The following is a 22,432-nucleotide window of genomic DNA, read 5'->3' as shown; positions in this document are numbered from 1 at the left end:
TTTCAACGCTCTTAGGGAGATGTTGTTCTTCTTTGGATCCAATTGGATTGGCAGCCTTAATTAGATTCTGACCTCATCCTATGCCGCTCATGTATAATTTTTTAGGGTCTATGCAGTGCCGAATGTCATGGGTCTGAATCGTTGACTGGCCCAATGGACGGTATTTTAACTATATAACATCTTTGACCGTTGACCTACATCTCCCCACCGGAGAAATCGGCCTTTGCTGGAACCCGATTGCCCCGGTTCTGCAGGAACATCCCGCATTTAAGCGAACTCGAGGGACGACATGTCCTCGATCATTCAAAAGTCCCTAGGTCTGATATTGCTGCTCAAAGGGTAAAAAGAAAAATATTTCACGTCTTCAGTCAGGCGGGACAGACCATTAGAGTCCTGGAACTTGATTATTCTTCCTGTTATCTCTTTCACTTTGTTGCAGGCTGGCGATGGTTGAGTAGCAAAGACAGTGGTGCAGCGAGCTCAAGGGAGCCGGAAGACGTCGGAGCTAGATCACTCTTGATGTCAACGCACAAACAATATCTTTACACAACTTTCAGCCATATCTTATTGCTGGCGTGAGACCGTTTGGGTGCTGGCACCTCGACTCCAAATTAAACATGGAGCTGCCACCACTCTCCAGCCTTGCCATACCCGGAGTATCTCTACTCATTGCATTTCTTGCGTACTCGTCGCAGATACTCTTTCACTATATTGAACCTGGACCCCTAGAAAAGGACCAATATGTGATTTTCAACTTAGTTGTGGCCTGTATCTGGGTATGCTACGCAAGAACTTGTTACATCGACCCTGGGAAAATTCCAAAGGATTGGCCCACGGCAGTCTTGTCCAAGGGTTTAAGTTCAACCGTAGCAGACGCGAAAGGTCCAAACACAACAAACCTGGAACCAGTGGATATGGGGGAAGTCAAATCCTCGCCAACTGGAACCTCAGATATACAAACTCGCAAAGGACGTTGGTGCAGGAAATGCGAAGCGCCGAAACCGCCGCGTGCTCACCATTGTAAGCAATGCAAACGGTACTTAATATTACTCCTCATCCACTCGCTGGTCCCTCAGCCGTTGGACTAATTGATTGTCATCTCAGATGCATTCCAAAAATGGATCATCACTGCCCGTGGACTTCAAACTGTGTCTCGCATACAACGATTCCTCATTTTATGCGATTCGTTTTCTACGCGGTGACATCCATGTCCTATTTGGAGTATTTCATCTGTATCAGAGCGAAATGGATATGGGATTCTAGAGATCTTCCGAGCGTAAGTGCTGTGAGTGAAACGTCATAATGCTCTGCGCTGATACAATGATTCCCTGCAGTATTTTGGCCCATCTATACTTCAGCTGTCCCATCTTCTTGTCCTTTTTTCCGTTAATTCGTTCACATTATTTGTCCTTACTATCCTATTATTTCGTGCAATATGGAGTCTCGGATCTAACACGACAACTATTGAGAGTTGGGAAAAGTCAAGACATGGCATCTTGCTACGTCGGGCCAAAGCTCTTGGCGGATACCTAGATGGGCCGGATGGCACCAAGATCAAGATTAAAAAACAGGAATTTCCATATGACATTGGAATCTGGAAAAACTTTAAGCAAAACATGGGAGGAACTTCAAATGTAACTCTGCTTCCACGGACGATGGTAACGTGACTAATGTAAAATGCACAGATACTCGCCTGGTTCTGGCCATTTTCCAGCACCCCTACTCTGGACAGCGGTCTGGAGTTTGAAGTAAATGGATTTGAAGGTATGAGTTTATGTTCGTGATATTATTAGGACTTTTACTTATCCTATTGTGCCATAGACCCTTCCGTTACATGGCCGCCGCCTGATCCTGATCGCATGCCTCGAACACCTATTCCGTCAAACCCACAAAACGCATTCACTTATAAGGATGAATCTGGAAGCTCGCTATCATTAGAAGCATTCAAGCAACGCCAAAGAGAGGACTTGGAAAGGAGAGAAAGCCCTGTGTATCGGCGGGCGCGATTCCACAAAAGGTATGACCGTAGTGGCAAGCGGAAAGAAGACCGGGATTCTCCTAGTGAGGACGAAAGTGGCGAGGAAGGCTGGCGAAACCGCGATGGGGATCGTCTAGCAGATTTCGGAGTGGACGAAGCGGCAGAGTTCTACGACGAGGACAATATTCCGCTGGCAGAATTGCTCAAAAAGCGCAAGAACGCGCAAAAGGCATCTTAGAGAGCGGGAGGGGGAAAATATCAGCCAATATGTAATCCAACAAATTTCAACAATGCAGACAAAGAGAAATAACTGCAACCATGATATCTTTCGCACAAGAGGAATCAACGGTTGATTGGAACAATGGAAGAAGCAGAATACTACCGCATTAAACTCGGTGTAATTCACCCAATTCATTTTACTGTCTTTGTAGCAAGTTCAAAACCAGATTTGATTGCGACAAGGGACATAGTGCAGAACAAGTGATCACCCCCTCGGTCTTCAGGGGCGGGAAAGAAAACAAAAGGAGAATCTGCGGAAGCCGCGCCACATTCAGTTGAAATAAACGCAAAGGGGGGGACTGGGGTAGTCATTGCGCAGCATCTCTACCCGCCTGTCCCAATCAGTATTATGAGACAGATCCAGGGTACCATCGGCAATGGACCAATGGGGATGATTTGTACCTTCTGCTCCAGAGAACATTTGAACTTGTCGAATGAGCTAGAAGCATTATGGACCTGGAGTCTGAGACATTATCTGGGATAATTGGACCTGATGGAGATACTTATGGGGCCTGTCAATGCGGGGTGGTAAGCTTTGTCACACAGACACCAATTGTTGGATTGTCACGGGCCACGAAGCAGGTCTCGTGGCGAAGTGCCTCAGTGATGTATTCCAGGGCATATGACAAAAGCATCAGGTAATGGTTGGAACGAAAATCAACGCAAAAAGCCAATGCGAAGATGAGAAAGAAATGCTAATAAAAAGGGAGCATCATTGCATTGTGGAAAATGTGCAGACAATGGGGAACATTAGGTAATTTGTTTGTTTTGCTCTTGTCATTTGGCTTGGGATGCAATTTTGTATATGATTACTCTGCAAGGATGGGCTGACAGCGCTATGCAGGTGAGATTGCGCATGGGTTGGATTCATTATTTGCATGTAGATTGATCGGGCTTTTGGACTCGGAGATAATACTTGTAACGAAAAAGCAGTGAGAGCGGGTCGTCGAGGTTCGGTTCGGTCCCTTCCAGCCCGAGGGGGTTTTATTTCCCCTTCTCCACGCTTGATGATGGGTTGAGTGTTTTAAGGTTCTTGGGGCAAAATTAAGGGCGGATCAGCGACGCCGGCATTATGCGAGTGAAACAGACGATGCGAGCACGAAGAAAGCATCTTCAATAGCACGGGATATAACTGAGAGGCCACGTTAGTGTATGAGGACGAGGGACAATGGGCGAATGCAGAATGTGTGATCGGTCATTCCGATTGAACAACCACGATAATGCTGCAGCTAGCCGCGATGACGCTGACCTGTGCAAAACGTCGGAGGCCTGGTGCAATGGCTGCTTGTGTGGGGACGCATTATGTGGAGGTGGCGCTGAGTGGGGGGCAATATGGCCCGAGAGAAACCCGCGGTATAAAGTGGTCGCTTCTGATCCGAATTGAGCAGTTGAATACGGAGATTGCTAATGAAAGGGCTCACGGCAGTATTATCCATAGGTGTGATTTGATGTGTCGTTGCGTCTAAGCATCATCATGATGACCAGGATATTCCTTCCAAAGTGGGATGCCCGGCTGACCCCTCGCCTTTGAAACGTCCTGAGCAACATCCATGGAATGAGAAGGCCCGAGTGCACGGAGAACCCTCCGGCAAAATCTGGGGCCCTTTTTGTGCAAATGTGATTAGAGATGCAAAGATTACGGGTATTATGGACCAGACCATTGATGTCCCCGGCATCAGAGAAAGCTACCTTATGGTTACGAAATTTGGCCCAAGCAGAATCATGGCATCCTTGCACTCCTCTTCTTTCAACTTACCCCCACATGTGGTTTACCCCCACGCTGGAAAGAGATGGGGGTTCTTACCAAGTAGGTACCGTAGTTAGCCGGTATATCTAACGACCCCTCCAGGTGGGGGAGGGTCAACGGGGTGAGATGGAGTTTAGAGGTTCATCCGTTTCCTTGTCCACGCGAGTCAGCTCCTCTTTTGTCGTCCTGCATGCCTTGTTTTCTTCCATCTTTTGCCACCAGGCACCCCCACTTCTTTGGACGGGCGAACATCCACCACCTTTGATTGATCTTTTTCCCATTGTTCTGGCTCTGGCGCCGAATTCCCGGGGTAGTGTGCCACTGACCCTGGGCCACGCGAAGGGTTATTCTAAACCGTCTTAGTTATGGTTTTTTTTTTTTTTTTTGCTTACTCCAGGGTCTGTTCCTGGTAACTCTATTCGAGAAACTCCAGCGTTCAGCTGGGCCGGACCCAAAGGACGCCCCCTAGAATGTCGCTTACCGGTGTGCCTTGATCACATGTGGCGCTGGATTCGGGCTGAATCTGTACGCTATTCTCAACACTCCGTGGCAGGAAAATGCCCGGTGTCTTCAGCCCCCAAAACAGAGAGAAACGATCAATCTAAAAGGGAGCAAGAGGGGAATGGGGAAGCGCTTGGGAGTGTGAGTGTGTTAAGAGACTAGTTGCTTCGGCCAGGCAGACAGATTCTTGGTATTTTGGTCTTCTTGACGATCTCCCCCAGAGCTAAACCCAAGAGGACTTGACGTTCATCATGTATTCTTTGACTAACCTAGCGGGCATGATCTGATGATCTAGGTCTTGACCAACCGTCGTCATACCGCTGCACAACTTTGGCTGGGGGCCTCGTGGCCCCGGTTTGTGAGAGATGAATGGCGAACCCAACTTCAGCCTCAATCAAAATACGATCCCTCCGTTTACTCTTCATCTGCTCTGCCACTCCGACACTCGTTTCTCTTACCTCATCCCTGCATCTCCATGGGAAGCCCTGTGCAGCTCGTATGGTTGAGTATTTAATCTCTCATCAATCCCGCAGTGGCAGCTTCTCTTCCTTTGACTCTTCTTTTTCTCTTTGTTACGCTCAGGTCTTTTCATCTTCTTTGTGATTTGGCTGTCCTTTTAGCTCTCAATTGGCTGCATTTCGCTTTCAATCTTCATTTCCAAATCCGTCCATTCCATTTTTTTGGTGTTTCATCCGTCTTCTATTTCTTGCTTTAAACTGTATTGGAGTGCACTGGGAAAAGGTTCGATTCTTTCGTCATGGCTCCCCACAAAGATACCTCGTCACCAGCTGGTGACTACACTCCAAGATTCCCCAACGGCTCTTCCTTGTCCCACGGGTCTCGAAACGGCAATAAGCCTGCCACCAATGGGTTTCCTTTATCTTCCTCTTCCTCATCTCCTTATACCCTAGCCTCGGCCTCCAAACTCAAACCCACTTACGACACCTCCACTACCACCACTTCATCAAAGCCTACCCTAGTCTCTCACTCCAGCCCAACGCGGCCCCTTGTTCTAGGCGCGTATGTGCCCACCGTCGTCTTCTTTGACCCTGTCACCGAAGACCTCGATATCCCAGTGATATCGCAGCACGCCGTCCGCCTCGCCCGGGCCGGCGTCGCAGGCATCACCACCCAGGGCTCCAACGGCGAGGCCGTGCATCTCACGCACTCTGAACGCCGCACCGTCACCCGCGTCACCCGTTCTGCTCTCGATGCTGCTGGGTTTTCTACATTACCCATTATCGTCGGCTGCGGCGCCCAATCTACCCGCGAGACCATCGAGCTGTGCCACGAAGCGCTCGAGTCCGGCGGCGACTATGCCCTGGTCTTGCCCCCATCATATTACAAGCCCTTTCTCTCAACAGACGCTCTCATTCAGTTTTTCACCGACGTCGCCACTGCTTCCCCAATCCCCATTCTCATATATAACTACCCCGGCGCAGTCAGCGGCACGGACCTTGACTCCGATGCCATTATCAGTCTCGCGAACCATCCTAACATTGTCGGATGTAAGCTGACCTGTGGAAATACGGGGAAGTTGCTCCGTATTGCCGAAGCCACGGGCGCTTGGAGTCCTTGCTCTTCTTCTTCTTTGTCTGCATCTCCATCATCATCACCAACATCGTCAACGCAAAAGTTCATGTGTCTCGGCGGCTCCGCCGATTTCACCCTCCAAGCGCTCATTGCCGGCGGGTCGGGCACCATCAGCGGGCTAGGCAACATTGCACCAAAAGCCTGCGCGCGACTCATTGATCTCTATGCGTCAGGCCAGATCCAAGAAGCGCGTAAACTCCAAGCCGTCGTAGCGCGCGGCGACTGGGCCGCAATCAGGGGCGGCATCATCGGTACCAAAGCCGCGCTGCAGACCTTCTTCGGCTATGGAGGATACGCGCGCCGGCCGCTGCCAAGGTGGGGCAAGGGTGAAGTGCGCGAGATTGTCGAGGCGTTTGAGGAACTGGTTGAGCTGGAGAAGAGTTTATAACGGCACCTTGGGTATCTAGGTAGGTATCTAGGTAGGTAGGTATTTTGAATACCTTAGGTTACAAATGTTTAGGGGGGAAGGGGTTTATGTCAAAGAGAGAGAGAAAGAGAGAGAGAGAGAGATTGCATGGGCAACCTGGCAACCTGATAACCTAGTGTCATGAGAAGCATACCTTAGATTAATGGCATTGAAAAAAAAACCGACGGGCAGTTTGTCCCGTTTTAAAACCGATTCAAACCCCTTTTGATACCGCTTGGTTCTACGTGATATTTGTATCCGTATCGATATTGTGAACGCTGATCGTGGTGTTCAAATACAGTGTCCCATGTCCAGAACCGTTGGTGTACAGTAGTTTATACACTTAAATCGCTGCATGAAGCAAATATCGGGATCGGTCATTTCTATAAAGGCAAGCTAATCTAAGAGAAATACGAAATAGTAAAAAAAGTAGAAGGGTGAAAAGTAAAGATAAATAAATCGATAAATCAAAAAAAAAAAAAAAAAAAAAAAAAACAAATGTAAGGATTAAAATAAAAAAAAGAGAGCGACATAAAAATATAATAAAACAAAATAAAAAAATAAATGAAGATAAAGATGAAAATATAAAAACAAAAACAAATAAATTTAGATAATCAGATTGAAAAGGACATCAACCTAATAATCGTCCGTTAACGACACAAATACCCGTACAAAAACCCGCAAACACTACCACCGCCGCCTACTCTTACTCCTAGCCCCAACCCCAGCGGCGACACGTCTTCTTCGCTCCACCCCGCGCTGCTTGATCCCCAGCATGATTGCATACCCGCGAAGATGTTCCTGAAAGAGCCACCCGTTTCCGCTTCCCGTGGCCACGGCTCCTCTTGCTCTTCCTGGTCCGCCTGCTCTGCTTCCTGATGCAACAGCAGCAGCAGCAGCAGCAGCAGCAGGTGCTGTTGACGAACCGGCACCGCCTTCGCCTGCATTCTTCGTGTTTCTATTCGTCCGAGTATTTCTCGAATGTCTAGCCGGTCTTGTTGAGCGACGGACAACACCGTCGGTGTTACTACCTGAGGTTATTCCAGCGCTTGTATTAACGACAGCGGGGTCAGTCGCGGGGTCAGTCGCGGGATCACCACCATCGCCACCGCGAATATGTGCCAGGAGTCTGATGCCCTGGGATCCGTTACGAAAGAAAGGACTTGTCTCTGCGAGTCTATCCTGCGTCGGAGCAGTAGTCGCATATGGGGACGTTCCTGTTCCAGATCCTGGCTGCAACCGCGACCCCGTTCCTGGCGCTGATGGCGTACGTAGAGTCGAGGGCGTACGTGTCAAGGTCCCACCGGGACTGCTGAATGCGTTTGGTGGGGTCTTTGGAACCTGGGCCGCTGGTCGAGATGGTGGGGTTTGCGGATTGTTGCTGTAGGCATGTAGACTGGGCTGACTTCGTGGCGTGTGATATGATGATGATGAAGATGTTGTTGTTATTGTGGTATCGGTGGATTGAGATGGGAACGTACTGCCCGGAATAGGAAGAAGCTGAGGTGTGGGAGTAACGACCCAATACCATTCATGCGAAGGGTTGGCGTCAGCGTATTCTTGGGCTTTGAGGAAATAGGTACGCAGATGCGCAAATTTCTCTTCATCGGTGAGTTTTTTAGTTGTCGTCTCAGGAGAACTTGTCTGATTTGGAGGGGTTTGCGGGGTTCGGGGTACGGACTTCACTGGCTGACGAGCTGCATCTCGAGTTTTTGGTTTCTTGGTGCTGGGTGTTGCTTGGCCATGGTCTTTCGAACGCTTCATAGGGACAACTAGTGGAGCACGATGATCAGTGCCTGCTGGAGCGAGAGAAGCAGAGGGCTGCTGTGATCCCGCGGTAAAGGCCACCAGCGTAGATGATGAAAACTCCAGGGCTGAGGGTACGCCAGAGGAGAGCAGATCGCCGGGTAGTGATCCCCGCCGTGGAGGCTGATTACTGTCTCGCCCCAGTAGTGGGTTCATATTGAGAAAGGCAGGCATAGTAAAATTAGAACGTTTGAGCGGCGACCTGGTGAAGTTCAAGAAGGAGGACAATAATGAACTTTTGCCGGAGTTCAACACAGACAAACCACCTTTCACAGGAGGGTTGCTGGGGGTAGTACTGGCAAAGGCTGCGCTAGACGCGGCGGCGGCCGCAGACAGTGCAGCGACAGGGGATTTAGGGCTTTTCCAAAGCCCTGAAGGAGTAACCCCTTTGCCGGGAGTGATGATCTGTTGTGAAGAGGGATCCAATGATTCCAAAAGTTGGAGAAACGGGGCCGGCCACTGAGACGCTGCCTCTTCGTATCCTAGTAATCGAAGCTGCATACCTGGATGAGCTGCTTTGACTGCTGCCACAGTTGCGACTATTTCACGTCGAATAAGTTGGGCATAGTGCGAAAAGTCAAAATTAGACTTCTGGTAAATGTCAAAAACATTGATGTTGGATTTGTCTTTGTCGTCTTGATGGTAGTTTTGCTCGAATTCAGATATATCTGGCACAAATGTATTTCCGAAGAGCCCAATGCAATGAACCTGTTGCAGATAGGGCAGGACAGTCGAGAGGTAAGACTACATAAATAATTAGTTGTGCAGTGTAAAGAGGTGATAATGATCACAGAGCATTAAATATTGGTAGACTGGATATGGAGGCCCAGTGTTTGCAACTGGTAACTTACTAGCAGAGCTTGTTCTCGCCCCGGTCCTGGCCACGCGGGTGTTGCACGAAATCGAAAGTCGATTAGACGCGGTGCGCAAAGTCCAATCTCCCTCATTTCCTCCACAGTAAACTGGGTAAACTCATAATTGAACCCATCAATGACGGAAAGCTGTTCCAACCATGGCAAATGTGCCTGAATTGCTGAAAATAGCTGCGCTTTCTGATTCAGTGCTCTCCAGCTCCATCCCTGACCCACGTTGTTGTCAATTTCTCCAATGTTGCCGGGGAGAAAGTTGTCAGAAGTAAATTGCCCACAGATTTGAAGCGCTTTCAGCCGGCATGTACCAGATCGGAGAAAGTTGCAAACGGCCATTTGGTCTTGTTTTTGCGGACCACGTTCAGTGTCGGGATAATCATGAATATCAGGCAAGTGAACGTCGAACCCGCCAAGATTTGCCGCCTTCCCAGTCAGAGGCTGAAGAATATGGCGCAAGACAACACAATGATCAATCTTCAAATCTATGAGATCCTGAGGAATAAGGGCCGAAACTATGTATTTTGCTGCAATGCCAAGGCCGACAAGGGAAAGCCGCTGGACGGATATAGTGCCGGGCGCTTGTATTTGACTTGGAGGCAAAGACAAATCGCTTTGACTGCGGGATGGGAGAGGCGTAGCATCGTCAGCGGCTCTCTGGCGGCCAGCATGGCTAAGGTCTCCAAAGATGCGGACATCGCGAACATTATCAAAGTACCTGCCTATTACTCTAGCAAGCCTAGACACATGCAAAGATGTCGCCTCCAAGAGCACAATATCGCTTAGAACAGAGAGCTTGCGTTTATCAGGACGCGATGTAGCCTTTGACGAACTCGGTTTCATCTCCTGGGCATCTTGTTCTTTATCGCCTATCAGAATATATTGGCCTTCGCACAATCTAGTCGCCATCGTCGAGTGAATAATAAATTGGCATTCTCGCAAACATGTCAGGTCGTCGCCAAGAGATTCTAGAAGTGCCGGGCTGAACGGGATCGTCGAATTCCATCTGTAGTAACAGGCGTTAGCACCAGCTTTGTATAGTAATCCTACTATAATAAAAAGGTGGAAATCTAGAATATTCTCCTACGTACGTAAAAGATCTGAGCGCCGAAAACTCTTTCACCAGGGCCCCAAATTTCCAGTTCCACGCGTGGATATTGTGAGCAGACAGTCTAGATCGTGCTGTCATTAGCGGACTATCATGGATTGAAATCTCTTGTATCCATTCCGGATGCCAGCTATCCGTCTTTCTCCTTGCTTCAATACTATCAAAGAAGGCCTCAAACTGGCCCTTTGCGCTCTGGCCCTCGAATATGGAATCGAATGATAAGTCAATGCGAGCCCACAACACTGGCTCAGCTGCAGCACGGGTATAACGGTTGAAGAGCAAGGATCGAATCTGAGCAACAGGCACCTAAGATATTAGAATTAGCAAAAAAGAAGTTCGAATTTGTGACGTCGACAGCGTTTTAATTGAGTTTCTGGGACTCCAGTACATAGTCGTTTAAAATCTGCATGAACAGCGGCCCCTGGTCTTCGCCATGAGGATAATAATTTTGAAGTTGCTCTATCAGGGTCATTTGCGGATTCTTATCCAGCAACTCTTGGAATTTCTCGCGGGCACGATCGCGAGGAAGCCGATTTCGGCGCCTTGTCTGAGGAGTTATGTTCATCTTCGTATAAATTACCCTACGTGTGCAAAGGTATCTCGACAAAAGAATTTGCAGGAGAGAAGTAATTCGCAAAACTTCAAGGAACTTCAGATCAAGAAGACTTCATCTATAGATGGAGAACCGGGAGGATGCTCGTTTGTGTAAGTCATGATGGAGGTTAGACCCCGATTAATTCCACGAACAAAGAAGGCAACGCCAGCTGAACCGAGAACAAAGAACATTTGGAGGACAGCAAAAGCAAGATAACTCAAAGGACGCGATCAAAGTGAACACACAAAGGGAGTCAGAGAAGGTAAATGTCAATTTCGGCGATGACTTTGGGAAAGGTGGGATCTCGCGGGCTTTGAGTCGAATGAATGCCAAAGGAGAACGCAGTAGCTGTGAGCTATGATCCCTGTGAAAGCTACGGCCGATTGAAAGTGGGCAAAAGGACCGCCTTCAACTCCTCTAATCATCGATAGAGAACGATGCCTCGCATCGCTGCCTATTATCACGGCCACGACTTTAGAAGCTACCGTACTATGGTGGATTCAACAATCTGGTATGTAGAATATGATCACTCCAAACCAGGACCACGCTTACTCATTGGGTCGATAGTGAGCTTCCGGGAGGCTTCTGGGACATCTCTCCGCGCTGCGTCTCCATGGTTGTGTCGGAACATCCACTGGGGGATGTGGCGGAAATAGGCTGTTCTTGGACAAACTGCACACTACTCACAACGTTTTGCCTATCCGACTGTATTATCGTCCAACAAACGCCACAGTTTCTCGATATCTTTCTGAGATATCGACGGGGCGTCAGCCGTTATCCTGTTACGTCCCAGATCGTCGTGGCACGTCAGCTTTCATTTGGTTCCGACAAGTGGTGCAGGAACTCCATAGGGCTCGCCGGGTGCTGACGGTGGTGCCTGGTTCCTGATGTTGAAAGAATCCAGACCCTATGATGGAGGGTGGTCGAGAGGGCAGCCTGGATCTCTGGCATTTTCCACCCGTCCAACTTCATGGGGAAACAAGCCTGTCGCCACAAGAACGAACGGCTACGCTAATATGACTTGACCTAGGTAGGTAAGTCTTTTCGTCTGCTTGGAACAGCGCTATCATTGCCATCCCACCAACAAAAAAGATCGTCAGGTTGAAAAGGGTGTGCACAATAAATGTGCATTAGACGAGGAGAAAACAATAGGGGTCTAATGAATTAGCAAAATCTTTCATGCGAATAGTGAATGGTGAAAATAGAATTCTCAGCCCGAAAACGGCGAAGAAACGAAGGATTCGAACAAGGCTCACAATTGTGCTCACTGGAGGCGTTCATGCCTGAGATTTGGAGAAATGTTTTGTTTTGTTCAGGTCAATTCCGCACTCAGCAAGCTTCTAGATGAGCATGGTTTCTTTCTTCTCGTCAAGCAGGATGAAATGATGCCAGAAAACAATGTTACCAGCGCAAATTTTAGGTCAAGGTCTGGTGGTATCATTGCGGGACAGGGGGAGGTCACTGAAGGGGACTCTACATCTGAATCATGAAGCTAACCCTGCTATTACTGGGGGGTCGCGGATCAAAGTCAGGATAGATCCTGGTGCAGATCTTGCACGCACGAACACGATACTAACTTGGCGCAGATCATGGACGGGCAAGTGTGGGGCGATGACGGCCGTGATGGTGTTGGCATCCATTTCTTTTCCGGCATCTGCACACGGCTTCATCGACCGATCAAAACCGACAAACCTGTTGAAAGTCTAAGTCAAGGTCACATGGATTGATTGGTGGAAATGGAACGATGCAGAGAAAGCGGAGGGAGGAATTCGAAGGGTTCGACTACTTGCCACACCCACCTTAATCTCCAAACCACGCGCTGGTCGGATCGCTCGACCGCCACCGCGCCATTGACCACAGAATCTGGGGTTCGCCCCGGAATTGTGGCGCGCTGTAGCGAGCAAGCGGCTGCAAAAGGGCGATTGCCTACTGAGTTAGTTGCCGAACGTTTGTGAGGCTTGGCAATACGGCTTCTCGCTTCAGACTCTGTAGGTTTGGGAGAACGAACTTTGGTTATCCCTTACAGCCGTGATGGTTTTGGAGCGCCAAAGGCCCGAATGCGCGTGATGCGGCAACCTACCTTTCTCTGCGCCGTGTCTCTCGCTGTGTGCCGTTCCATTATTGGTTTCTCCGCAGCGGCCCCCGTTGGTTTTAACTCTGCCAGGCAGACTTGTCTGCGTTATTGCTCGAACTACGCCAGAAAAGAGAACATTTGCTCTCCGCCACAGATAAAATTGCAATGAGGACCTATCATTAAAGATGGTGGGACCTGCAAATGCCGCCTTGTAATTCCTGAGGCTTTGGCAAATCAATTCTGTGCCCAGAAGGATATGCACAGCAATGGACCATTTGAAATTCCTGTTGCGAATATCATATTCGGCTCGTTGCGTAATCTGTCCCGCTCTCAGCAAAGTTCTCAGTCCGAGCCCAATGCCAGAAGAAGACAGTACCCCGATGAACTATTTGCGAGGTGAATCCGTTGAGCGAACGCATTCAGCGTTTGCTAGTCCACCTAACTACCTCGAGGAAGAAACGGTGCGTGGCATCCACATCCTCAGAAGACGGGGAGACGGATGGCACGTCTCTCATTCGCATGGTGATCCCTCAAACCTTTCCTGTTTCTGGACAGGCGTGTCTCGCGATCAAACCACCACATGGGCCTGGCCATAGCACTGGTCTGCCGATAATGGTTTACTAGCCTTCGTCGTCCGTGGTTGTTTTTCCTGCAGCCACCAACAGCAGCTCCAAACACGGAGATTTGCCTTTGGTTCGAAAGAACTAAGCTCTGGGACGAATTGGCTCTAAAGCTTCTGGGGTGATGATTTCGAGATGGTGTCGACTACCACCCTATGCCTCCTTGTGAGAGCTCTCAGAGTCGCCAACTTGACTGAAACGACACTAACTCTCAAATAAACTTTGACTCTAGATGTATATTAGGTTTAGGCAGCGAGACGGCTCCTCGACCGTCTCCTATCAACACATCTCCGGCCATGACCTGACGGAGTCGAGACTGGAGAAAGTCCATTTTGCAGTGATGTCCAGACTGACACTGTTCCGTTCCTTCTGCATCTATCGCAAGCGCGTCCCTTGGCAGCTTGCGGACTTGCTCCGATAGAGGCAGTTGGGAGTCCGTTGTGCCTTCCCCAGGTTTTTCTAATGGGTTCAGTCCAGGCCCCACTCCTCCACACAGTGGAAAGTACTTAAATAACACCACATCCCTGCGGAGATTGCTCCAATCATTCATCATCGTTGCTGCAGAAAAGTCAAGGACTTTCTCTCGTCGAGAGGGATTCCACTGCTGTCTTGACATACAACAACTGTGGCATTGTCTCATATACGCGCAAATCATAATTATCACTCTCCTTCACCCATAAAACTTGTCCCAGGACATTTGTCTTAAGGCTTCAAGATGGGTTTCATGCTTAAGAAGCCCGAGGGCTCGGCGGGCTCGGCTTTGCCGGCTATCTTAATCGGTCTCTTTGTTGCCTTTGGAGGTATCCTTTTTGGATATGATACCGGTACCATTGGCGGCATCCTTGCTATGGATGCATGGCGAAAGCAATTCTCCACTGGACACATCAATCCCAAGGACGGTCTTCCCGATGTTACGGCAAGCCAGTCTTCTGAAATTGTGTCTATTCTTTCTGCTGGCACTTTTTTCGGTGCCCTGACCGCCGCCCCATTTGCTGACTTCATGGGACGTCGTCTTGCGTTGATTGCATCCAGCTGGGTGTTTATCCTCGGTGTCATTCTTCAGACTGCCTCAACCGCTATCCCAATGTTCGTGGCTGGCCGATTCTTTGCTGGTTATGGTGTCGGTCTGGTATCTGCTTTAAGTACGTTCTTCATTTGCGAATCCCGCATGCTCTCACCCATTTCCAAAGATTCTCGTACTAACAACATTTTAGTTCCTCTATATCAGTCTGAGACTGCTCCCAAGTGGATCCGTGGCACAGTTGTGGGCGCCTATCAATGGGCCATTACTATTGGTCTTCTCCTCGCGTCTATTGTCGACAATGCCACAAAGAACCGTACAGACACCGGATCCTATCGGATCCCGATCGCTGTGCAGTTTGCCTGGGCTCTCATCATCATTAGTGGCATGCTGTTCCTCCCCGAGACCCCCAGGTTCCTCGTCAAGAAAGGCAAGCACACCAAGGCGTGCAAGGCACTTTCCAGACTCCGACGACTCGACATGGACCACCCCGCTCTTGTGGAGGAGCTTGGAGAAATCCAAGCCAACCACCAGTACGAAATGTCGCTGGGCAAGGCCACCTACCTCGACTGCTTCAAGGGCAATCTACGCAAGCGTCTCCTTACCGGTTGCAGTCTTCAAGCCCTCCAGCAGCTGACTGGTGTCAATTTTATCTTCTACTATGGCACTTCATTCTTCAAGAACTCGGGAATCCACAACCCTTTTATTATCAATCTGATTACATCCATTGTCAATGTCGTCTCCACCGTTCCTGGCCTGTACCTGGTCGAGAAATGGGGTCGTCGTCCTCTGTTGCTCTTTGGTGCCATTGGAATGTTTATCTGCCAGTTCATTATTGCCATTGTCGGCACGACGACGAGTTCACTTGTTGCCAACAAGGTGCTCATCGCCTTTGTCTGCATCTATATCTTCTTCTTTGCGTGTTCCTGGGGACCTTGCGCCTGGGTTGTGACTGGTGAGCTCTTCCCGCTCAAGGTGCGCGCCAAGTCGCTCTCCATGACCACCGCTTCGAACTGGCTGCTCAACTGGGCTATTGCCTATGCGACTCCTTACCTCGTTGATAGCGGTCCTGGCGATGCCGGGTTGGGTTCAAAGGTCTTCTTCATTTGGGGCAGTTGCTGCGGCGTTTGCATCGTCTTTGTCTGGTTCTTCATCTACGAGACCAAGGGCCTGTCGCTCGAGCAAGTTGACGAGCTCTACGCCAAGGTCGGCCACGCGTGGCACAGCAAAGGCTTCGTCCCTACCATCTCCTTCCAAGAAGTCCAGGACACCGGTGTCAATACCCGCACTCACACCCTTGCCGACATCGAGGCCGATGTCCAACGCAAGAAGTCAATTGCTCATACCGAGCATGTCGATGTTCCCGGCCTTTCCGAAAAGGTCTAATCGCCTCTCTCTTCTCTCCTTTTCTCTTTTATTGTTCACTTTTTTCTTTTCCGATAAGGGCACCTCGTCGACCCAAGTCTTCTTGGTGGTTGGTATACCCATATGTTTCCTTCCCACGTCCCGTCTGTCTTCCCTGTAAACTTATGTCTTGGCACTTGTCACACATGAACATCAGATAGCTACGACACGGCGCTTATGCGCTGAAAGTCTAGAGCGCGGAGTTTTTTGGTCTTTCTGCTTCTCACCTCTACTGGTTTGTTTTTTTGAGAAAACGATAGGAATTGGACAAGACAGAATTTTGGGGGCAGGCTTTTGGCATAGGTACTACTAGTCATGAATTGCAAACAATTTTTAACTTACCTTCTTCTCAGAACTTGTGACTTCGTCATGACTTCAGCTAAAAGGTGAACACAAGACGACAAAGTGTCCGCGCTGAATGTCCTCGTTGACAACTGGCCCGCTTGTGGTCGTGTGACGTTTGATTGGGGCCTTCCATCATCATGATGTGTGCTGCTAAACATGGTCCCATTAGCTTTCTTGTTCCCGCCGCTAAAATCAAAGCAAGAGAAAGGTTGCCAGGTATAATTTGCATGCATGCAAAAATCAAATAGTGTTTCATCAGACTCCCTGACCGATGCATGATGGTACTATTGTCAGAAGTGTAGATATAGATTATATGCTCTGGACAATAGTTGTGTCAGAATGCCATTTTATAGGGTATGTATACCTCAGTAATGATTAACCCAAATTATGAAGGGATAAGGTACTGCCCTACACATAATTTATTTAGGGTATAGGTAGCGCGGCATCAAAAGTGCAAAGTGTCAATTGACTTTGAAGTCCCTACTAACAAGAAAAAGAATGTGCGGGGAAGGGGGATCCAATCGATGTGGGGATGATTTATGCCCCACGTACCCCACGTATACCGCCATTGACCGCTACAGAGTACACCGTTTACCTCCGTACAGCTGCGGAAAATGCTGCCGAGCAAAGTGTACTGTAACTTGAGCTTTTGTTCTGAACGCTGTACTGTGTATACTGTGGCACAGTAGGAATAAACTACCATCAACCCCCCGCCGCCCCGGTTCCCCTCCCTCTCTACCCGTCCCCAGACTTTGCCAAGGTATACCTTGAGTTGGTTAAAAACCCGGGGAAGACAGCAACTGGCTCCAGCAGGAAATGCTCCGGTGACGAATTACGACACAAACTTGTCAGGCAGGCAGGGAGGCCAAATGCGGGAAGAGTCAGATAGAAAGAGGATAGGGGGAATAGAGTAGCTTAGGCCGTTTCTGGTTTGGGCTTGACTGTCAAGCGAGGTGAAGCGGGACAAGACAAGGATTTGTGCGGGGTTGATGAACGGGCGAGGGGGCTTGACCTAATGTTTATTCCAGAATGCAATGCATAGCCAGGAATATGGACGATAATAAGATGGATTTATATGATCCTTTAAATAATGACAGAACAGTGACAAAAAGAAAAGACAGATCGTCTTGGGACGGAGGCCACTGCCCCTACAGAGGCGTTTGCGAAATGACTAAGCAGACTCCGCGGGTGTGTCATAACTGAATCTAAGGAAATGTCAATGCCTATCTGAGATAGGATTCCAACCAAGCTATGTACGTCATATAATTTCTACTCCGTTGATAGCGGGGGCGGGACAAACGGAAAGCAACAATATGGAGGAATTGGCGACAGGGAATACGCCATTGATCAGCAACTTAAAAGAATATTTCCGACTTCGGGAATGGCCGGGGTCTTTCAGTATCAAATGTGCGGCGGAATGGCTCGGGGCTCGCGGGCTCGGGGCGCTTTTCCATGGCATTTCCGCGGGTACAGTCGGCTTTGACCCCATTTTCAGGGGTCAATAAGGCGGGTGGCTCAGGTACACACATACTGTTGACAATTTGCTTCTCACAACCCGAGCCTAGTGTAGGTCAAGACCTCAATGCTCGCCGGGATATCCCAACTCACAACGTTCCCGCACTCTACTCTTATCAAAAGACCCATGTCGAATTAGTGGAGAGCTCCCATGTGTGGAGTATGTTACACATTTACGAGGAGAATGGGAAAAAAGATGGAAGGTTTATGTACGGAGTTACCTGATGGAAGATCCAGGGGTGGAGACTGAAAGATGCCAACTTTGGCCGGGCCTGTTATAAATGCGTCCGAGGGGCAGACGGATGCGCTGTCATTAATTCAAGCTCTTCTCCCCATAAGTTCATTTCAACTCAATTTCCATGAGAAATTAACGCGATCAGTTCTTTTCTTGCGTGGGAAAAGTGTTGATAGAGGACAATGGCAACCGACTTGAAGAAGAATGCTCCTCCGCCGGGGAAAGAGGGTGACCCTGACAGCTTCGACCTGGGCTATATCGAAGATGGAACGCAATTGGAGAGCCAGCACCACAATAGTACCGAAGGCCTCCACCAGAAGCTCAATAGTCGTCACCTCACGTTCATCAGTCTGGGCTCGGTCATTGGCACAGGCATCTTCTTGGGCATTGGCTCAGCGCTTACTACTGCGGGACCTGTCGGTTTGGTTTTGGGTTATGTCGTGATATGCTCCGTCGTCTTCTGCGTCATGCTGTGCGTCGGCGAGATGGTGACATATCTGCCCGTCGTGGGCGCCCACCTGAGACTCTCCGGACGTTTTGTTGACCCGGCACTTTCTGCGGCCATGTCTTGGAACTACTGGTACTGCTGGGCGTTGATTGCAGCTGCCGAAACGTCAGCCGTCGCCGTGCTCGTCACGTACTGGACCCAATCCGTCCCTGGCGGCGTGTGGATAGCGCTCTGTCTCGCACTCGCTCTGGCAGTCAACCTCTGTGGTCCGCGGCTGTATGCAGAGGTCGAGTTCTACATGTCCACAATCAAGGTCATCACCATTGTCGGACTGATTATCCTGTCCATCGTTCTCGACGCCGGCGGAGGTCCAAGCCACGACTACATTGGCTTCAGGTACTGGAAAAACCCAGGCCCCTTTGTGCAGTATGAAGGGATAGGCGGCTCGCTGGGACGCTTCCTAGGTTTCTTTTCCGGCCTGACCACGGCCTCCTTCTCGTCGATTGGCGCTGAGATGCTGGCCCTGGCCTCGGCCGAGACCCGTAACCCTCGCAAGATCCTGCCCACCGCGTTGCGGGCGACGTGGATCCGTGTTCTCCTTTTTTACTTTTTGGGCGCCTTTTGCGTCAGCCTCATTGTGCCATCCGACGACTCTCGCCTGGGCTCATCTTCCACGGCCTCTGCCAGTCCCTATGTCATTGCGATTCAGCAGGCCGGCATCAAAGCACTCCCCAGTATCATAAACGCTTGCATCATCACGTCCGCCGTCTCTGCCACCGTGTCAGATATTTACACCGCTTCGCGAACTCTCCATTCCATGGCAGGCACGGGCTTCGCGCCGAACGTCTTTTCAAAGACTACCACTTGGGGATCCCCCTGGCTTGCTGTCCTGGCCACGTGGGCCATGAGCCTGCTAGCTTTTTTGGCAGTCGGGTCGAGTTCGACCAGCGTTTTCAACTTTTTCCTCCAACTCACCGCTCTAGCGGGAATCATTACTTGGCTCTGCATTGCCGTCACCTACCTCCGCTTCCGCGCGGGCATGAATGCCCAGGGCATCAGTCGCGCATCCTTACCCTTTAAGAATCGATTTACATGTGTTGGCGCCTACTGGATCATCGTCGTCATCTCCTCGGTGCTGCTGTTCAGCGGCTGGCCCGTCTTTAGAAAGGGCAAGTGGGACACTACCCAGTTCTTTGGCAATTATCTGCCCATTGGCGTGTTCGTTGTGGTCTTTACGGCCTTTAAAGTTGGCAAGAAGAGCAGGTTTGTCAGAGCGTCAGAGATGGATCTCACGACGGGATTGGATGAGATTGAGAGAAGAGCCGCCCAGGCCAATGAGGAGGAAGCGCCCCGGGAACGGAAACGGTGGTCGATCAGGATGAAGCATGTTTTCAAGAGGCTCGTCAGCTGAGTGGGCTCTATTGTTCATTGCAACGATATTGCTGTCCTCTTCTTTCCCGATTGCAGCATAGCCACGCAGCCTCGCAGGACCTTTACGCCAGTGCCAAACAAACCCTGGCCCTGACACTGAATCCCATCAACGCTGCGATACTGCAATGTATGCACGCCGTCTCATCAAAAGCGCCGACGCAGGCCATTACTGCCGGAGGCAATACGTCACGATATCCAGAGCTACTTCCACGCCACGATACACTCCAGCAGGTCATGGTCCTGATATGAGACCCCGTCCAGACCTAATGATCAGGCAGGACGAGAAAGAATTGAAGGAGGGGTTTTGTTAAATCTTGACGTCTCAACTCTGGGAGGAACAACCCAAAGCGACCTCTCGCATATAGAAATGCGGAAGCGGGAACGTGATTGGTACGCCAGGCATCAGCTAGAATAGCATTGTTCGATGTAAAGTACAGAGTAGATTATGCCGAAAAAGAGATGGGTAGATGAGCGCGAGTCATAGATTAGATTATGCATGTACTAAGCTAATCCTACTATGTGTCTGAGATGTTTGTTCATTTCGCTTTAGCGTTTTTGTTTGTCTGGTGTGAGTGGTATCATTGAATTACTTCGTACCTGAACTGGGTAACTTTCGAGAGTAAGGTAGGTAAGGTATGTTAAGGTATGTGACCTGGTTATATACTGGCCTGCAACCCTGGCTGGCTCCAAGTACGGAGTACTTCTTTGCCAGCTGCTTGCTACAAAACGTCACATGTTGCCTGTTGCTTGTTTCTTGGCATCATGGCATCATGGCATCATGGGGTCCTGGCTTCAGATTCCATCTTTTCGAGGTCACGGAGAAAAGTATGTATTAGAATTCAGGTAAAATCTGATAGAGGTAAAATTGACAGAAGTAAAGTATTGCTGTCGTAGCCTGTGATTGAGAGTATAGAAGATAAGGACATGAGATAGGACAGACGAAAAAGGAGAGGAAAAATAACAAAATAAAAAAGGAGGGGGGAAGAAAAGTTAATTGGGACTAAAGCAACGGAGCGTTGGAGAAGCTCGGCAAAGGGATATCTCAGCATATTTAGAAGGACAAGAAGAGAAAAGAAGAAGAGGAGAAGAGGAGAAGAGGAGGCAAGAATGAGATAACAGAATTTTCAGGAATTCGACATCCTGAAAGACTATGAGAGTGAGTCTAGACAGGTTCATGCCGTGTCGTATTATCATCGCTCATCATCGTTCGACATTAATATTTCCTTCTCCGGAAATGTAAATGATAAGAAAAAAGAGAATCGTTTTCGTCAGATGAACCATGGGTTCGTCGCAAAGACAACATTATTTGGACGTATAAAAAAAATAAGAATAAAAATAAGAATGAAAAAAAAAAGAGAAATAGGGTGGATTCGTCGAAATCCATGAGCCCGAGAAGGGCCTGATTTTCTGGTTAAGTCCAAGTCAGATCAGACGTAATACTGACGACGGGTGCTCCGGTGCGACGAGCGGCGGTCCGGATATGCGCCATAGTTGCTGCGGGAGTGGCTCCGGCGGTGACCATGACGGGAGACGCGTTCGCGCTTGACGACGACCTCCTCGCGGGCGCGGTTGTTGTCATGGAACAGCAGGGCAATCAGCGCCGTGACGAAAAAGAAGATGCAGTTCATGATGCCAAAGGCAAAACAGGCCTTGAGCATCGCGCACGACTTGTTGATGTGAAACGACCACGAATTGCCCGATTGCCGGCCATAGTATCCAAAGGGGCCCAGACTGAAATACAAGGGCCCGGACGTCCAGCTGTGGCAGCTCACGTGCGTGACGCCGCGCAGCAGATACACGCCGGCGATGAAGGTGCCTACGAAGCCAAGATCGATGATGCTGACGAAAAAGGGAGAATGGCTGGCCCGGTGATAGGCGAATAGTGTTGCAATCGCCCATGCGGTGGCCAGGACGCTGGCAATGAACAGCACCAGGATATAGTCTGGCGTGAGCTGGTTCGAGGCGACAAAGCCGTGCACGAACCAGGCTAGCATCCCCAAAGTGGGAATCAGAGTGATGATTTCTAGCAGCCGCCAGAAGGTGAATACAAGTCCGCGCAGCATTTTGGACGGTAATGTGTTGGATTAAGTGAGCTGGTCGGGAGGTTGAAGCGAAAATGTTTGGAGCTATCGCAGGGAAGATATTGTCGGAGCTTATCCAATTCTATTGTCCCAGTGCCTGCGTATTCGTTAGCTTATTTTCCTTCGGGTTATGAAAAATTCGTGCATTGCAATTTGATACGTACAATATATCGCTGGCGTTGGCAATGTTTGGATATGCACGTTCACCGGATCATATGCGAAAATGTATAACGAGACGATCAACGCAAAAGGGAAAGATGGGACAAAGAGGAAGAAGAGGAAAAATCAAGGAAGAAAAGGGAAAAGGGAAAAGGGAAAAGACGCCAGGGCTACATCCTGGCAGCTGTAAGTGACGCAGCAGCGTCAGCGCGCATGAGGG

At 49.5% G+C, this 22,432-nt stretch overlaps 6 protein-coding genes across 6 annotated transcripts; 4 read left to right on the top strand and 2 right to left on the bottom strand.

Annotated features, from left to right (window-relative positions):
• Positions 1 to 213: 213 nt before the first annotated feature.
• L228DRAFT_4789 (zf-DHHC-domain-containing protein) lies at positions 214 to 2,462 on the top strand. The gene is made up of 5 exons (XM_018336627.1): positions 214 to 1,036; positions 1,105 to 1,276; positions 1,335 to 1,634; positions 1,686 to 1,764; positions 1,822 to 2,462. Exons 1-5 carry the CDS (start codon positions 618 to 620, stop codon positions 2,214 to 2,216), a joined length of 1,365 nt encoding a protein of 454 aa, XP_018191641.1. The 5' UTR covers positions 214 to 617; the 3' UTR covers positions 2,217 to 2,462.
• Positions 2,463 to 5,371: 2,909 nt separating this feature from the next.
• Positions 5,372 to 6,973, top strand: L228DRAFT_254734 (dihydrodipicolinate synthetase; the record flags this gene model as incomplete). The annotated part of the gene is made up of 2 exons (XM_018333848.1): positions 5,372 to 5,375; positions 5,522 to 6,973. 2 exons carry the CDS (start codon positions 5,372 to 5,374, stop codon positions 6,484 to 6,486), a joined length of 969 nt encoding a protein of 322 aa, XP_018191640.1. The 3' UTR covers positions 6,487 to 6,973.
• Positions 6,974 to 7,191: 218 nt separating this feature from the next.
• L228DRAFT_235197 (hypothetical protein) lies at positions 7,192 to 10,849 on the bottom strand (the record flags this gene model as incomplete). Its single annotated transcript, XM_018330698.1, has 4 exons — positions 7,192 to 9,054; positions 9,162 to 10,182; positions 10,268 to 10,590; positions 10,673 to 10,849. The coding sequence occupies 4 exons, from the start codon at positions 10,847 to 10,849 to the stop codon at positions 7,192 to 7,194; spliced, it is 3,384 nt and encodes a 1,127-aa protein (XP_018191639.1).
• Positions 10,850 to 14,288: 3,439 nt separating this feature from the next.
• Positions 14,289 to 15,980, top strand: L228DRAFT_206218 (general substrate transporter; the record flags this gene model as incomplete). The annotated part of the gene is made up of 2 exons (XM_018329669.1): positions 14,289 to 14,715; positions 14,788 to 15,980. 2 exons carry the CDS (start codon positions 14,289 to 14,291, stop codon positions 15,978 to 15,980), a joined length of 1,620 nt encoding a protein of 539 aa, XP_018191638.1.
• Positions 15,981 to 17,510: 1,530 nt separating this feature from the next.
• L228DRAFT_251911 (amino acid transporter) lies at positions 17,511 to 19,952 on the top strand (the record flags this gene model as incomplete). The annotated part of the gene is made up of 2 exons (XM_018333657.1): positions 17,511 to 17,533; positions 18,392 to 19,952. 2 exons carry the CDS (start codon positions 17,511 to 17,513, stop codon positions 19,950 to 19,952), a joined length of 1,584 nt encoding a protein of 527 aa, XP_018191637.1.
• A 1,447-nt stretch (positions 19,953 to 21,399) lies between these two features.
• Positions 21,400 to 22,035, bottom strand: L228DRAFT_235194 (hypothetical protein; the record flags this gene model as incomplete). Its single annotated transcript, XM_018330697.1, has 1 exon — positions 21,400 to 22,035. The coding sequence occupies one exon, from the start codon at positions 22,033 to 22,035 to the stop codon at positions 21,400 to 21,402; it is 636 nt and encodes a 211-aa protein (XP_018191636.1).
• Between the last annotated feature and the right edge of the window lie 397 nt (positions 22,036 to 22,432).

The sequence above is a fragment of the Xylona heveae genome (genome assembly GCF_001619985.1).
Source record: "Xylona heveae TC161 unplaced genomic scaffold L228scaffold_1, whole genome shotgun sequence".
NCBI lineage: Eukaryota > Fungi > Ascomycota > Xylonomycetes > Xylonales > Xylonaceae > Xylona > Xylona heveae.
The sequence above is the reverse complement of the archived record's forward strand: the minus strand, read 5'-3'. Positions and strand labels throughout refer to the sequence as shown.